The 17,993-nt window shown below is 35.6% G+C and overlaps 1 protein-coding gene across 1 annotated transcript; it reads right to left on the reverse strand.

Annotated features, from left to right (window-relative positions):
* Positions 1 to 11,915: 11,915 nt before the first annotated feature.
* Positions 11,916 to 16,753, reverse strand: LOC18439858 (Integral membrane Yip1 family protein). Its single transcript, XM_006850014.4, has 2 exons — positions 15,755 to 16,753; positions 11,916 to 12,524 (listed from the first exon to the last, which is right to left on the reverse strand). The coding sequence occupies exon 1, from the start codon at positions 16,544 to 16,546 to the stop codon at positions 15,791 to 15,793; it is 756 nt and encodes a 251-aa protein (XP_006850077.1). The 5' UTR covers positions 16,547 to 16,753; the 3' UTR covers positions 11,916 to 12,524; positions 15,755 to 15,790.
* Positions 16,754 to 17,993: the final 1,240 nt, after the last annotated feature.

Raw genomic sequence — 17,993 nt, forward strand, 5'->3', positions numbered from 1 at the left:
AACCAATTTCGCATGCCTACAATGCTTTGCTTATGAAAAGAAAAAAGAAACAAGAAAATTTATTCCAATATCTATGAGATGGACTATTGAACTTTCTACTTATTTTTTTATATTTAATTGCAAAACACCCATCAAAAACTCATGACCAAATTTTTAAAGGATACATAGTTTGATAAATTTCTCCAAACAAATATTGTGGTTCTCCCAAGGGATAAGTATATATTTTATAAGATGATTAAAAGGTATTATAGATTCCCATTGAACCAAAAGAGTTCCAATCTTGTTACAGTCGTGCACTCTCCCCCTCTCCCTCTCTCTCTTATACTAGGGGTTTTAAAAAATTAGGTTTTATCTGCAAAACATTCTAAGTATTAAAGTCAATGGTAGCAATCACAATGAGAGAATGCCAAGAGAGAAAAGAGAAGGAAAAGACAATAAATAAAATTTAGATATGAATTCAAGTCAATTGCTGCTTACTTTCTTGTATCCAAACAATACAAAAATCTAGCATAAGTTTTGGAAGGTTCAAGAGCCATATAGTTCCTTTCATTTAAGTTAACTACTTGCAATCTACTATTCTCAAACAAACCACAACATAACTATTTCCTTTGAGATACAAGCAAATCAATATTAAATCGATGTGAAGTCCAAGAGTCCATCCTTTTCAACCTATTTGCATAGGTCGCAATATACTATTCCATACCATCTGCAAAAACCAAGTTCATGAGGTTGTAGGACAATGTCGAACCTCCTTGCAACTGCTTCATTTGCCTAAATACACTCCTCCCAACCAGGTTCAAATATCCTCCTCGGACCTTCATCGAATTGGAAACCAGTGTAGAAACGAAAAACAATCCACGAAAACAAGAAAGAAGAAACAAACACAAAAGAAAAAGACAACCAACCACAACGCAATGATATACGTGGTTCGGCAACGTGCCTACGTCCACGAGATATGAGAACTTCTTTACTGACAATGGAGACTAGGGTTACCAAAAAGCTCTCTTCCTCACGCCTCTCTGATTACATAATAATCTGCGTTTCTCCCTTAACTTTAGATAAACCCACAATCGCAACAATATATATCGAGTTTCAGATAGATGGTACAAATTACCGAAATATCATTGTACAAATATATATTAAGTCCCAAATATATCGAATCCCATGTACGGATATATCCGAATTTTTCCTCGAGGGCTGCTGCCCCCGAACCCCCCGCATGAGCTAAGTCCGTCAAGTCAACCTGTCAAGACAACTCCTCTAGGCCCCAAGGCCTACGAGCCCTCAACCCTTCAAACTTTTAACGACCCTCTGGAGTCGTCTTTTTGACTCCACCTTGGCAGATCTATTTCCTCAAAATACAAAACATCAATCCTCAACACCCAAGTCAATTAAGGAGTTGTTTAATATTTTTATACAAAAACTTCAACCATTTAATCCTAAAATTGAGTATGTCTATATTGAATATAAGCCCGTACACTTCGTGCATAACATAGGATACTTATCTCCAATCCTTTTTTGTAAGGTTCATAGCACCCACTTCTACCAATGTTTTAAATATGGTTTTGACATGTTTAGGAGCCCAATTGATACACGCTATCACTTCACTACGTAGTAGAGTAATTTGGATAGCCATCCTAGATTTTAATAGTTTTCATATCAAAATCACTTTGTTTCCTTAATTATCAAGTAATTCGTCTTCCATGTCTTCAATTTATTCTTGAAGTTGTCCCTTTTGAGATCCATACCAATGGCCTTTAGAAACCCTCGCTTGATAATGGCCTATTATTGGTTTTTAAGGTCTGTTGCAGTGTTCGTTGGTCTTCAAAATCTGTTCAACCATGACATCGAATAGAGTGTAATTTCTATTCTTTTTTACCATTGAATTATTTTGGCCTTGGAAGAAGTTGATTGAATATCAACCATATTATCATCCATACCTAGTACCAAAAGAGCTATCATCAAAAGACATACTTAGTACCAAAACGAGCAGTCACAACCTTCAAACAATCCTAAAAAATATTAAAATTACATCTAAAAACGTTTAATAATCAATGCACAATGAAAATTCAAAAATTTTCCTAACAAAAAGGGAACAATATAATTTGTTTATTGTTTATATGTAAAAACTTTCCAAGACACAATCTTCAACATATCCATCAGTAGTATCCATAACATCATAAAACAAATAAAGATGCATATACAAATCAAGTATGTGCCTTCAAGCATAGTTTGACATAATATCTCATACAAACAAATAAAATAAACATAATATAGGCACCACGGTGCTTATACTTTTCCCACATGTTTATCGCAATTTCTTCTCGAAATTCGATCAATTTATCCCTATCCCTTTGATTCCTCCCAAAACCTTCAAATGTCGGTACAATAACCTCCTCTTTCTCCTCAATGTGGCCATCAATCTCATAATCTGGTTGAGCACTATCAATACCCATGATAAAGTAATGTAAGATGCAAACTATCTTCACTTGTGTCTTAAATGGGTGTGTAGTCGCGACTTTCATTATTGAAAATCGATATGTTAATACTCTGAATGACTATTGTATGGTATTTCTTAAAAAAGAATGTCTCTTATTGAAAAGTTCCTAGTAGTCTCAGGCCTTTTGGCCACTACCACATAAAATCACGCGTGTTTTACAATAAGGGGATAGAAATCTTGGGTAGAATTAAAGGCAACATAGATAAAGCAAGCTGACCCCGAGATCCACCCCAATATGATACCAGAATGGAGCTTTCCTACAAGTAATTGGAACAATCCAACGAGCAATAGATAAGAAAGGGGCTTGATAAATCTCCATCCTCAAAAAAACCTAGGATTTGATTTAAAAGGGTTGAGAATCGATTGGGTTTTCCTATAAATTTGTCGAGTGTTTATACCGTGCTCTTCAAGGAGAGGCAAATTGTCTTCAAACATAGGGTTTCCATAGATGGGACTAAGAAATAGGAGGAGGTGGAAGCAGAGCTCATGTCAAAGGACATGAAAGGAAGATTGGGGTTAGGATTATGATTAGGGGGGCGAGACTGAGGCATGGTTTGGGATTGGAAAGGAGAAGAAGGAGCTCTTCTTTGTTGAGGGCCTGGATTTGGGAAAATCACAAGAGGGACGTTGAATTCTCTAGATGAAGGCATTGAAGAGAGAGCAGAGAAACCAAGAACAAGAAAGAGAAGGGCCCGTAAAAAGAAAGGCCTGCAATAGGGCAAGAGGTAGGGAGAGAGACCGGGGATGTTAATCCTAAATTTTAGAAAACAAATATTTTTTTGGATGTCTCTAAATTAGCAAGAGATATGGGCATAAAGATTTTATCCTTACGTGATCTCTCTAGGTTTTTTATTTATTTGGGTAGAGCCTATTATTTAGGATCTAAATTTATAAATACGTCCTACTTAGATTAGGATAAAGCCTTAGGTCCACAAATAAATAGGGATAAAATTATTTTTTGATAAAGTTAGGAAAGTTAAGATTCGTTTTATGCTTATCTTTGGGGCTTTGTTCTCTTTATATAAAGATGTTTTTCTAGAAAGATGTATGTATGAAAAAAAGTAGCCCATACGATGGGTGCACTTTTAAGTTTGTCCTCTCTTATTGAGATATATTGTAGTGAGAGTAAGTGCATAGAAACTAGAGAGGAACTTTTGGGGGTTTTTTTACAGAAAGATAAAAATATAGAGATAAAGGCTTTGTGAGAGATTGAGTATCTGGTTCTCCCACATAAATTACTTTGTAATTCTCTTTGATTTAGTGAAAAATATCGATTGTCTTCACCCATAAATGTAATCACATCTGTGACGAACCACGTAAATTATTGTGTTCTTTTTACAGTTATTTATTTCCTGTTTTATTTTTTTTGCTTGTTTTTATCGATTCCTTGTCCCATACCTCATTTACCAAAAAATTAACCTATTGAGTTTAGAGGTTCCGTGCACAATAAAACATGCTTTCAGCAATCCCAATCAAAACTCTAGGAAGAAATATGGCCAGGTACCGCTCAAATTCAAGCAAATCTTTAAGGTTGAGGACAAAGATGCTTCAATTGTTAATCTATTCGAGCCATCAATAACTCCAAGTGCCGGGCTTGGATGACCGATTTCAAAGTAATTTTTCATATTTTTCCCTTTAATTTTAAGTTAATTTCCTTTTTATTTTTTGTATGCTCTTTTCTATTTTTCCTAGTTTCTTTATGGTTTCATCGACATTGTATGAGTTATATTTCCCCATACCTATCTTCCCCATACTTAGATGGGCTGCACTCTTGGGAAAGGTTTCCATACTTTCCCTACAGTATGGAAGATATATGCTTCCCTACCATCCAGCCGTTCAATTTTGATCAAAAGAGCCATTCACTGTTTGATCTTAGATCCTATGTCTCTAGTTTTTTTATAGAAATTTTATGAATATGAAATTTGGTATGTGCCATCTTCTCATTGGGGCGCACCTATCAAGAAATATTAAAATATTTTTTTCGATAAAATATAATGACCAAAACACCCCTTGAAACTTTCAAAGGTATTTTGGTCATTTTATTTTATTGGAAATATATTTCTTATATTTTTCGCTAGTGCGCGTTTATTAGAAGATTGAGCCTCCAAAATTTGTTGTCAAAATAGTTTATTGAAAAAAATAAAAAATAAAATAGTGTAGAGACATGACATTGTGATTGGAGCAATCTTAGCCCTCCATTCAGAATGGAGGATTGGATAAGGGGAAATCAATGTTTGAAAAATCATCGATTTGGATCGAAACCATCTAATCTGGATCAGGTATCGTCCAAAACGATCCAAATTTAATAATATATGGGGATCCAAAAGAACATGGTTTTTTATATTATTTTTTAATGTCTACACGTTTTTCAATTTAAATTTCTTACATGTATCTGTAGCCATCGTTTACATTATTTTAATATTTACATTATTTTAATATGAATACCTACGGCCACAATAACTACCTAGTATATGCTAACAACCACCATAATGAGCACAAAACTTTACTTAGAAGGCTAAGAGATCGAATTTTATATGGCTATTTTAGTCGGATGTGGGACTATTCGTGTTTGTTTTTCAAATGCGATGGAAGACTTATTTTTACTTTATTTATATAAGGGTGTAGTTTTCATAAGGTTGCAACCTTAAATAGTCCATTTAAGGCGCGCCTCTAAATTTCATCGTAGCATATAATTTTGATGTATAAATATTATTAAGATTATCTCAAAATCTATTTTCATATTTAATTATAAAATTTTAAACTCTAAAAATGATTAAAATCGAGTAGATCTATAAATATATGAAAATCTTGAAAATGGACGGTCTAGATAATCTGTTGTAAGATGCATCACTTTTTGGACTCTAAATCCTTTATTTTTTCATAGTCATACATCTCGATATTGAGACGATCAATTAAAGGGTTTTTCAATACTAAAACAACTTTTTCTGCAACCTTATATAAAATTTTTCCTTTATTTCTTTCTCTAGCTAGTTCTTCTACTTCATGCCTTTTTTTTTTTTTGTCTCATTAATAAACATAATTCGATTGTGGCAATATCGAGCAATGAACAGGCCACTATTTTATTTTTTAAATATTATCTTTATTTTTTCCTATTTTTTTAGGACTATTTTTTTGTTTTAAAATCATAACATTAAAATTTATAAGAGGTTTTATTTTTTTTAATCCTACAAAATGGAATTACTTACCCAAAAAAAAGAAATTGAATTGTTTTCTAATAATTTTGAAAGCATGTTTATTATACTATTATAATTAATAATTATACAGACGTCCAGACCAACAGTGCCTCAATATTTATCTTTTTTTTACAAAGTAATGAAATTACATAATGTATCAATTCTAATTTATTTTATAAACTAAAAAAAACACTATTTTTAAATATTCATAATGATTTTTTAAAAATATTTTGAGACAAAATTTGCTGATTTGGCCGATTCTCCTAATTTATTGTTAAATATTTAAATTTTTAAATTAGATGATAATATAAGACAAATTGCAAATTTATTTTTATTTTCATGGTAAAATGATGATAAAACAATAAAATACATATCAATAATTTTAATTTCAGTGCATAATATTGTCTTTAGTGAGATTTTAATAAATATTTGATGAAAATCTTCATACAAATCTCAATATTTGCATGTTAATGAAAAAAATAAAAGCTAATAATGTAGTACCCCATTTACTTAATGGATTCTTAAAAAACAACATTTATAATGAATTTTACTAATTTTTTTGAAGGTTTTTTAAAACTTAATCTGAACGATTCGACTGACTCACAATCTAGATTGCCGATTCACCAATCCAAATGGCCTTTTGAGGTGCCCAATCAGGGGCACCAATCCGTTTTTTAAACCACCAGGGAAGTATAAATTTTTATGCTATAGAGGAAGCATAGAAAGCTTGCCTTACCACTCTTTTCTACCGAGTTTTACGTAATTCAGTTGAGAACATAAATTAGATAAGATTTCATCTAAGATCTTGGCTGTAAATATTTATGAATCAATATGTCAAACAATTCTGGACACGTTTTTATTTATGGGCACGTACCGTCTTTTTCTCAAGAAAATTTCAATTCCAACGTATACAAACATATGCTTATAAAGGCTCTCCAGGCAAATTAGTCCTCAAGACACAAAGAAATGGAAGCTCTAAATCGAATAGTTTTCCAATTCAAAGGCAGTGGACCAGCCAAATCTAGGGCACTAGCATTTTCCTCTAGTTTAGATAAAGAATATTCATAAAGGAAAGAAAACGGTTTGAAAAACTATCTACGAAAAATTTGGAATCTGTCTACAGCGATAAAGAGCACTAGCATTGTCCTGCGGTCAAAATAAAGAAAGTTCATAGAGGAAAGACAATGGCTTGAAAAACAGTAAGAACTGCCTGCAGAAAATTTTATTTCCATATATATAAAGAGAGACAATGCCCTTTCATTTTCACCGAGTGTGAAGGTTCAATGTAATTAAAAGATGAAGAGTTCTCGAATTTTAACTATCATAAAAAGGCTTAACTCGATCCTCTCAAATGGAAGCTCTGGAGCTCAAGCTTCTGAAAAACTCAGCAATGACATTTGACACTCCATTGACATGTTGCAACACAACTAAAAGTTTAGACCATCTATTTCGCCCAACTCTGGAAGGAGCTAGTCGAGAAAACCTCAAGAAGACAACGACTGCTAGTGAACAAAATCTTAAGGGAAATTAAAAGGACATGAATTTCTCTCACCTCTTCTAGGAAATGAACCCTGTTCATTATCTAGGAAATTCCATCTCTCAACAACCAAGTGAGAAAACTCATCACAAAACTGTGGTGCACTCTCTCTCACTGGAACTGCACTTGACAAATCTTTTGCAGTGATCAAGCAGTTGGCCAAAAGTGCAGGTATATAATCACTTGACTCATCGCTTGGACAACTCCAGGAATCATTGGGCTCCCAAACCCTCGTAGGAAAGACATTCAAGACTATCTCAAAGAACTCTTCTTCCTCTTCCCTCTCTTCTTCACATTGTTCCTTTTGATTACCATGGGAACAATAGCCAGTCCTGTTGGTTTTCTTCTTTCCTAGAAGTTTTTTGAGGTGAGCTGCCACAAATCAGAGATGCGAAAAACATTTGCTCCCATGATACAGTGTGAAGATGACCATTTTTGATGTGTTGGTGCTGGCTCTTTAAGCAGCAAGAAAGTTAGGAGACTGTCGACTTAGCAATGATGAGAAGGGGGCACTTTTATGTCCAAACGCAATTTCATGGACATGACTAAGACAAGGGCCAAGTCCTGTGAGGGGAGAGAGTCAAGAACCTTACCCTGATGTGAGGAATTATCGGATAGTAAGCTGCATGTAGGATATAAGCACGAGAGCCACTTATAAACATACCAAAACATGAATCAAGGTTCATTATTTTAATAGATTAGTGGATGCCAATGGCTGATCTCTCTCTCTCCAAGAAAAAAGATTAGTGGATGCAAGGGCCTATTATAGGTAAAAAACCGTCAGTTTAACCACCATCACCAGCTCCCATCAGTATCTTCTAGAGAGAGAGAGGATATCAAGTTGGTGGGACAGTTGGTAAAAAATACAAAAATAAAATAGGAAAGTATAACCAACCATAACAACCATACCATGGCAAAAATCACATGTATAATGGAAGGGCATGAAATGAACTTCAATTTTATGGTAGCATGGTATTCCCATATATGATAGAGCAGAATAACGGATCAAAATTCGTGTAACTGACCTCAATGTATAACCGACCTCGATTAATTGAAAACATGCTATGATGATACAACCCACCTAAGAGCAAAACCAGCAAATGCATGCAGGACGCACGTTAGTAGAAAATAGTCATCCTTTCAACACATGGAACCCATAAAAATTGCCGCTTCCACAGCGCTTCTCTCATGGCTAAACCAGCCATTTCTTCTTTCAAGCATAAGAACCTGTTTGAATGGAAGCAGTTCCTCTGAACGATTACACATTTTGATCCCATTGATTATGTACTGAGACATGTTAAGGATCATTTGTTTGCTTCGAAAATAGATGATGTATTGATGTTCTAAAGCCATCGCCCACCCCAGCACAACCCAAAACATCTCTATCAAGTTTAGGAAGTAATGCCAAAACCTTCTAACATAATAACAATGCAAACTAAATATTATTTTGTCAATCCAAGTTTTCTTCGAACAACTGTTTGGGAGTCCAACGGCGATAAGGCAAAGGATCAAAATTGATCCAGGTAGTAATAATATTCATACGTTCATCAAGTTCAAGAAATCAAGTTTTATTTTTATAATATTTATGATTTTATTCTATATCTTTGCAGCCAAGCCAACATGGTTCTCCAAATTTACAAAAGTTATACCATTTGGATCTTAAACCTAACCACTTCCTCGTCTGGTTGTGAACATAATTGGAATACTTTTGAAGGGGTAAGGGTAATTTACATAATTGTATTAGTAATACATGAACTATAGATTTTAATTATTTAATATTTATATTAATTAATTTCATTTGATTTTATTAGATTTGTACAAAGAAAAGGAACAGGCTTGAATAAAAAGGCCCAATGACCTAGTTTATGTCAAGTATAACTTATTCTTGTAAGACAAGTTTGCTAAGAGAGATAAGAGAAACCCTCTCATATCAAAAAATATGGACAATGCTATAGAGTGGTTATTTGATGATGATGAGGTCGAAGAGCATAAAGAATTGACACGAGACATGATCATGGATGCTTCAGGGACATTTGTCGTCCCTCCTGTGGCCACTAAATCTTCTACACAGAGGACAAGGGTTGAGGAAGAGGAGAAAGAAGAAGCAGATTCAGAGAGACGAAGGAGGACCACCAATATTTCGAGGGTGACTCCGATGCATATGATGCAAATGCAGTTGACTCTACTTTTTCTGATGATTAATGATGAATAATGAATAATGATTAAACTTTGAACATTGATTGAAGATTCTTTTGAGTCTTCCAAGTATTACTTTTATTTTTGTTTTCTTCCTCTTTGTTGCGTATTGTGGATAGTGGATTTGTAGTTCCACTGGTTTGGTATTTGGTAACTATGGTTTGTAGTTTAGTTGTTAAAGTTTTAAGTTTTAATTGGATATGGACCGACTTATGGTTATGCTTATGGATTGTGTGCTAATGTGTAGTATACTTCTGAATATTGATGTGCTCTACATGCCTTATTCTTATATTTTATACAATATATATACTATTAGAAACTATAGAATCCTCATTTGATTCAACTGAGCCACCCAGGTTCTGGGTGCCTAGCTAGGCATTGGGCGGCCTAGACCCCCCAAACCACCTAGCACCTGGCATAGCGCTTTTTGAAACACTGTGTATCAAATTCAAAGAAGTACCCCAATCCTAATTAATATGTCATGAGCAAGAAAGTGAAGGCAAACGCAGATCAATTGTTTTTCTTCTGCATGATGGCCGCTTAGGTATGGGCTTCCATTCTAGGTCTTTTTGAATAGTATTTAAGTTTGGCCCAAAAGCATTAAGGTCCTTTCTCCACCTCTTTCTCAGATCCATTTCCTGCTGCAGGTCTATTTTTATGGTGAACGACCATTCTTGCCTCAATGGCAGTTGTGGCTCAACAATGCGAGAACTTTCAAAAGCAATGAGAGGAACATGGGGTAATCAGGTTACGGATTACCTGTCCCCTTAAGATTCAAGCCTTCAATTAGCATACTTTATCCTAGAAAGTTCTTGAAATGTATCAAATTCAAAGAAGTACCCCAATCCGAATTAATATGTCATGAGCAAGAAGGCCAAGGAAAACGCAAATCAATTGCTTTTCCTCTGCATGATGGCTTCTTCGGTACAGGCTTCCTTAGCAGTAAGTTTGGCCCAAAAGCATTGAGGTCCTTTCTCCACCTATTTCTCGGATCCATTTCCTGCTGCAGGTCTATTACCATTCTTGCCTCAATTTGGCATTTGTGACTCAACAATGCGAGAACTTTCAAAAGCGAAGTTAGGGACATGGGATCCCTGTTTTCAAAAATATAAAAGCCCCAGTTATATTTCCGGCGAAAAATTGTATGACTTTTGGTGGTGGCTCATCTGTAGACTTTCTATAGAAATGGGGAAGCATGAATCACACTTGGCCCATGGGCATCACAAGACCAGGTTTACACAAGTCTCCTCATTTGGGGGTTGTCAGACTCCTCAGGAAACCCTGGACCCTCAGGATGGATGGCCTCTTCAGGGACCTTCTAAGCCATCGTTTGCTCTCGTATTTAGGCCACATTGGGTACTCACCAGTACAGAGGCCTTGGCATTTCTCAAAAGACTGGAACTGTTTGACTCTTGTTGCGTCACTCACTCCAAGTTGTTAGGGATTCATTCAATGTCATCAAATGTGCCTCCAAACAGACTCCTTGCCCCTACCTTGAACATTTGTTTGACCATAGATTGGCATTTGCTAGCAACCTTCAGGTCTCATTTAGTCACATATGGCAGAAGGTTGATGCATAGGCTGATACTCTCGCCAAGGAGGTAACACAAAAGAGTTTGTAATCAACATGTTACAGTCCTAATGAGACAGTTTTGTAATACATGTTGTTCTCTTCCTTTTCTTCTAGTCGCTGAGTTTGCCAATTTACAACAGTATGCAACTTGTAATTACTCTTCACAGAAATAAAAAAAATCAACTTTTATCTCAAAAAAAGAACGACCAACAGGCATCTTTACCTTCTGCCTACCACACCTCTACTCCAAATTTTATTCAGTTTATCCCATCACCACAGAAACTTTTAGATTTTTCTACCTCACTATGTATTTGAGATCCTGCTCATGATATCTTTATCCTCTAATCCACCTAATTAGCCTTCTCATACTTTTTAACAAACAGCCCTTTCTCCTCACATACTAGAGTACATCTTAATAACCTATCAGAAGTACAACCAAAGCCAGTATAAAGTACAATAAGTATCCTTCACCTATTGGAGAAGCAAGATCAAAACCTAGCAAACCAAAAGCTACCAAAGAAAAATACCGCAAGCTACACCATGACACTAAGCGTCAACCATTTTGGCAGGCCCCTCTCCAAATGTCAAGGGTAACTCATGCATCGTACATGTCACTCACACGATCGTCGACACTTTTTCTAGAAAGAGGCTTCTTATAGGCAGGTTGAGGAAGATACAGTCACATGGGTGACTAATGACTGCAGACAAATCACCAAAAAAAAGTGCAGGTCAAACACAAAACATTATGGGGAAAAACTGATACACGTTAGGATAACTTGCATCTTGATTGGAATTTCTCGAATATATGCAATTCCTCTCGATTCGTAATTCAATACAAAAAATAGTTGGCTATATGATACTAGATATATGTTGTGCAATATCAACTATTTCCTAAGAAGGTGGTGAGATGATATCTTGAGCAGTTACATATTTAGGACCCCTGCATAGATAATTGCATCACGAGTTCCATACAGATCATTTCTGAATAAAATTTCTCTCAGATTCATTAACATTTCATGTACTGATCCTTCAATATCTACTATTATAAAAGATTCATGCCATGGTTTACATGGATGGCTTTGCAAAGGAAGCTACTGGCCGCCAATAAAGTGCAAAAGTGGGGCTACTTGGATGTAATATGTACTTCATATGCAAAGCCAATGTCGAAGATCATGACCACCTCTTCATCAGATACACCTTTGTAGGAAAGATTATGCAAACTGCAGGTGAAGATTTCAACGACACTAAGATGGTCCTAACATCCAAAGCTTCTTTCAAATTCATCCAAAAACACATGTCTAGAAGCTTGTAAAAAAGCTTTGGAGTTCGAAGCACCTGGCTAGAGAGAAACTGAACCAGCACACCATTCAATGGGTGCAGAGGGAAATGACCTGGAAGGTCTGAAATTGCTACCACAAGGATCACTCCCCTAAGAAATGAAAGAGAGAGGGCCACAACTGAAAGACGGGGAACACAAATTCCCAATGAACCCTTGAGAGAGGATGGCCATATGTAGGAAGATTCCTGTGATAGCAGAGACATAAAAATTGTAGTGAAGATAATGTACAAAATGAGGACTAGTTCCTAAACTCTTGTAAAACTTGAACAAATTAATAGAACGGGAGAGGTGCACATACTTTGCTTGCATAATGAAATGTAAATATCAAGATTTCAGATAGGCCAATCCAAAAATTGCTAAGACACGGACACATAACAGCATAAAATAGTTATAAAAATTATGAGAAATAAGATTGATAAAACAACTACATCGTGACAATTGATTGTTATATAATCAGTTATCTTCAATTTTTTATTTTTTATAAGGATATCTTTCGGAAGATGATCAAGTCCTATACATGCATGCCTATGTGCGTTTGGTCTATCTAAAAATTTTATTATACCATGTAATAAACTCTTCCTGTTATAAATAGCAATGTATTTAAACATTAAAGGTATAATTACAACAGAGAACCATAATGTGTAAGGTACTCAAAAACAGTTGGAAAAATTATACTCGTTACAAAGTTGAAGTAAAACTGTCCTGAGGTATCAAAGGTGTAGAAGGCCAGACAAATGTTGGACCAACCAGGGAGCTAAATGAAGTTCCATAATAACAATTCACACCAGTGAAACTCAAATTTTCGGGTGCAAGAAATCAAAATATCAGACATGTTTAAGTCAACATGGTCCATGTAGTGCCATGTGTGCATCATGCACTTCTCAATGGACTAAAAAGGACACTAAAAGATCAGTTGCAAAACCTAGGAGTTAGGGAAGACAAGACTCCCCACTTTGAATCCTCAATCCGGCTCCACTGTCCAACTTGAACCTCATTCTTTAGCCAACTACAAAATCCTTCCAAATAATGAATTTCCTCACTTCCACATTTGAAATAATAGCACATGCTAATGCTTCTAATATAGATCATCCCTCTTGCTATGCACCTGCATACAAAAACTTGGGATTCTGCTGCTGTTTTACACTTTGTTAAGCATCTCATTAGAAGACTCAACGTTTCCATAGATATAACCCCATAATGCCCCACAAATCCTGGAGACTCATTTCAAAATAGGAATTATGCACATCTCAATATATTCAACCAGTCCTTTTCTTCCACTTACATGTTTAAATATGAGAACTCTGAGGTAAACTAGCATTTTTATTTTTTTTCTTTAGAAAGCAGTGCATATCATAATTATATCAGATTTTCATCAACTCTTGCAACTCCCACACAGATGCACCATGAGGCTGTTACGATTCCCTTGGTCATAAGAGAATGGAACGCAAACAAAAACTTATGTCACAAGTTGTTGGCCATTGGTATTCAAGGACATCAAGGCTTCAAACCATGAAGTTTCCCACAAAAAAAAATCTGATCTACCCCCTTTTTTGTCCGTTGTGCAGTGATTGACCTGTCGGTAGACGCCTCCGTTTTCAAGTGAGACGTCGAGCATTCAACACATGAAGTTTGTCAAAAAAACAAACCAAGCTCATCTACCCATTCTCGTTCCTAAGCTTTGGCCTAGCTGCATTTTTATTTTTATTTTATTTTATTTTGTAGGGGGTGGGAGGGGTGTTTGGGTTAGTGATAGTTCAATGGTAGGAATCGAACTTGAGATATAGCACTGCAAAAGTCAACCACTAACCACTTAAGCCCAATTCCTAGCTTGGAATTAGCAGTAGACATCCCAGATTTGTATGCCGGAGGTCAAACGTTCCACGCTCAAAGTTCATCACCAAAACAAGATAATTTCTTTTCAGAATTCAGGCATGGGTTGATTGATTATGGTGTTGACAATAGCAATACCGCATGCCACATTTCAATCCCAACAAAGATCTGTCCCAAAAACTCAGTCCACAGTTATCATCATTATAACTCATTCGACATGATGACTGCAATGACAAAGGACTCCTGCAGATCTGAACAAAATGCAAGTAATTGGTTGTCGTCTTCAAAATAGAACTTGTACGTTGATCCCTTCAAAAACAGGGACTTTAATATTTTCCGAATATTGCCCACATCAACATTGATAATATTGCCAGAGGGAACAAGAAATAGAATATCAATTTCACATGATTTTCGATGACTGAAATACAAGAAACTAGAATTTCTTGAAACAACATCCAAATGCATGGCCAATGTGAACCAAGAACACCAGACCCAAAACCTAAAACATAACCCAGCATCTCATTGCCTTAGACACATATACACCAGAGAATGGAACTTGGGGAGAAACACAACAATGTACATATATAACAACTATGTGGAGCAAGTTGTAGATATTAATTGTCAAAAGAAATAAAAAATTCACCAATAACGCCCCTCTAGGTGAAGATCAATAGAGTGATGAAATCCATTAAAAAAAAAAAAAGATCAATAGAGTGATGAAGAAAATATGTTCAATCAAAAATCCAAACAAACAATAACTCCTAGCGTTGAGAACCTACAAATTTAGCACCTAAAGCCAACTGGATGTTTTGTATTTAGTCTAAAAAATGAATTCAGGTCAGATAAATAATACCCTACGAAGTAAAGGATGATACGTTCTTCTTTTAAAAGTAGTAGTAATTAAATCATAATTCCTAGAAGTTCTGTTTTTATGAGTAACAAGTCCAGAAATATTCTTAGTTGCCCGTCACATAGTCCCATAAGGTTCCAAAGAGGTAGCTAGGATCCAGCCTTCGCAAGTACAGGTCCAATTTGATTCTTTCCAAACCAAATAGACACATGAGAAAGCTCAATCACAACTATAATAACAGTAATCTTCTTACAATTTCATTTTTCCATCCTGTCAAGAACATTACCCGCCACCACTTCAATAGATTTTTGAAATTGAGAGCCATATCTATTCATTCAATATGAACTGAATAAGACAATAGCAATGCTTGCCCCAGGAGCCAACTTAGTTAACATATTCCATCCAAGATTTATAATAGAAATAAAATGATCATGAATGAGTACATATGTCACATCCATTGTGAAACATGTCAATTCAACAGCCACAAGCAACAATAGAAATGGTAAAATGATTGCAGTTCCCATGAATAAAAGAATGCACGCAGAAGAATACAAGTAAAAGATCCATATGACATCCTAATATCCTTTATAAAAACACAACCAACTCCGAGAAAAGAAAAAAACACATTCATCAGACAGGCTTTACAATATCAACCCAACCAAAAAACAAATAGAAAAAGAAGCGTTTTACATCTTTAAAAAAGAACTCCCTCGAGTTCAATTTTTGAGCTCCTACCAAAAATACAGATCCAGATCCAAATCCTCTGCGCCATCAGAACAAAACCAACAAAGAGAATAGCAGATACACCAAGCAACAAGCATAAGCCACCAATCCTCGATGCTCTTCCCCATAAGAAGCAATACCAATAAGAAGCCTGGTACAAACCCTAGTCGACCACATCACAAAGAAGGCCCCCAATCCATACATGACCATTGTCCCTTGTGGAATAAATAGAGAAATTGCAGATAAAATAACAATGGGGAGCATACCATATCCAACCAAGCTCAAGCAAGTGTACAACGTCAAGGTCCCATTACTCCCAGCTAACATATTGAACGCGACATAGATAAAGCAAGCTGACACCGAGATCCACCCCAATATGATACCAAAATGGAGCTTTCCTGCAAGTAATTGGAACAATCCAAAAAGCAATAGATAGAGAAAGGGGCCTGATAAATCTCCATCATCAAAAAAACTAGGATTTGATTTAAAAGGGTTGAGAATCGATTGGGTTTCCCTATAAATTTGTCGAGTGTTTATACCGAGCTCTTCAAGGAGAGGCAGATCGTCTTCAAACGTAGGGTTTCCATAGATGGGAGCAGAGAAATGGGAGGAGGAGGAAGAGGAGGCGGAAGCAGAGCTCATGTCAAAGGACATGAAAGGAAGATTGGGGTTAGGATTAGGATTAGGCGGGCGAGACTGAGGCATGGTTTGGGGTTGGAAAGGAGTAGAAGGGGCTCTTCTTTGTTGAGGGCCTGGATTTGGGAAAATCACAGGCGGGACGTTGAATTCTCTAGATGAAGGCATTGAAGAGAGATCGGAGAAACAGAGAACAAGAAAGAGAAGGGCCCGTAAAAAGAAAGGCCTGCAATAGTAGCAAGAGGTAGGGAGAGAGACCTGCAAAAAAAAAAAAGAAAAGCAAACCCCAGACTTGAGAACTGAAAAACTTGGAGAACCCTAGAAAAGTAGTAACTTGTTAATTGAGCAGTTTGTGAAATAAAGACGCATTAGGATGAGAGAAAAAAAATAAACGGGTAGGACCCTAGATAGAGAGAGAGGGGTATTAATGAAGAAACGAAGAGGTAAAGGTTAAGCTGTGAAGCGGGTACCTCATGTATGATGCCTCTGGTGCGAAGGAAGAGGGAATGGGTCCGGTTCAAGTCTAGGTTCCTAAGTAAATATAATTAAATACATGAATAAATTTTTGGATCAGGTTTCATCGGGTCCAGTCAAGTTTGGGTCCATGTCCCCACACTAAATTTTTGGGTCTGAATGCGGATCCAGGTCCAACCAACCCGGCCCGTTGCCACAACGCGATATGTATCACTACCGGTGTAAGAAAGTGCGACTCAGACCCAGTAATCGATCCTAGCCCAAGCCGATTACTCAAGCCGAGTCCAACTAACTCGTTTGATTAGTGCCAAGTAATGTAGCAGCAAAAAAAAATTATAAAAATATAATAAATTTGGAATTGTGTTTTTAAAATAAGATTAAGCAAAACACTTCAAAATGATGATTAAAAATAATAATTAAAAAATAAATTTTAAAAAATCAACTTGTGATTAGGGATATTCTCAAAATAATTCAAAAAAATAGAAACACTTTCCAATCTTTGCCAAAATGATAGAAAACAATATATATATATATATATATATATATATATATATATATATATATATATATATATATATATATATATATATCCCAAGTAAATTTCATATTCTTTAGATTTTTTTAATATCCCTGAGTTGGAAACCCAACTCGGGCTCAAGCCTTTATAACTCGACCAAGTGGAAACTACTCGGCCGATTTTTCTATCACTGATCACTACAAAAAATTATTATAGGACTAAATGCAAGATTAATGTTATATTGCATACTAATTTAGTACGGAAAAAGTTTATGTAATGTGTCAACTTTATATTGTAGAAGTAAGGCACACTTCAAAAATCATCCAAAAATGTTGTTTAGACATTGGACAACCACTATTTGATCATCTCGACTTCGATATCTATTGATAAAAAATAAAAGATTTGAGTTCCAAAAATAAATGCATCTTATAACACATTATCTGGACCATTTATTTTCAAGATTTTCAAATGGTTATGGATCTACTTGATTTAAACCATTTTTATAGTTTAAAGATTTACCATTAGCGACGAAAATAGATTTCAAGTCATTCTAATTATTTTGGACACCAAATTACAACTTACGACAAAGTTTTGTGGTGTGCATTACTTCGATTATTAAAGGTT

Source organism: Amborella trichopoda, chromosome 3, assembly GCF_054954075.1.
Source record: "Amborella trichopoda isolate Santa Cruz 75 chromosome 3, AtrichopodaSantaCruz75HAP2 v2.0, whole genome shotgun sequence".
In the NCBI taxonomy this organism is placed as follows: domain Eukaryota; kingdom Viridiplantae; phylum Streptophyta; class Magnoliopsida; order Amborellales; family Amborellaceae; genus Amborella; species Amborella trichopoda.

What these genes read in the sequence shown, in the direction of transcription:
- LOC18439858 (XM_006850014.4), bottom strand. Translation starts at nt 16,546, where the DNA reads ATGCCTTCATCTAGAGAATTCAACGTCCCGCCTGTGATTTTCCCAAAT.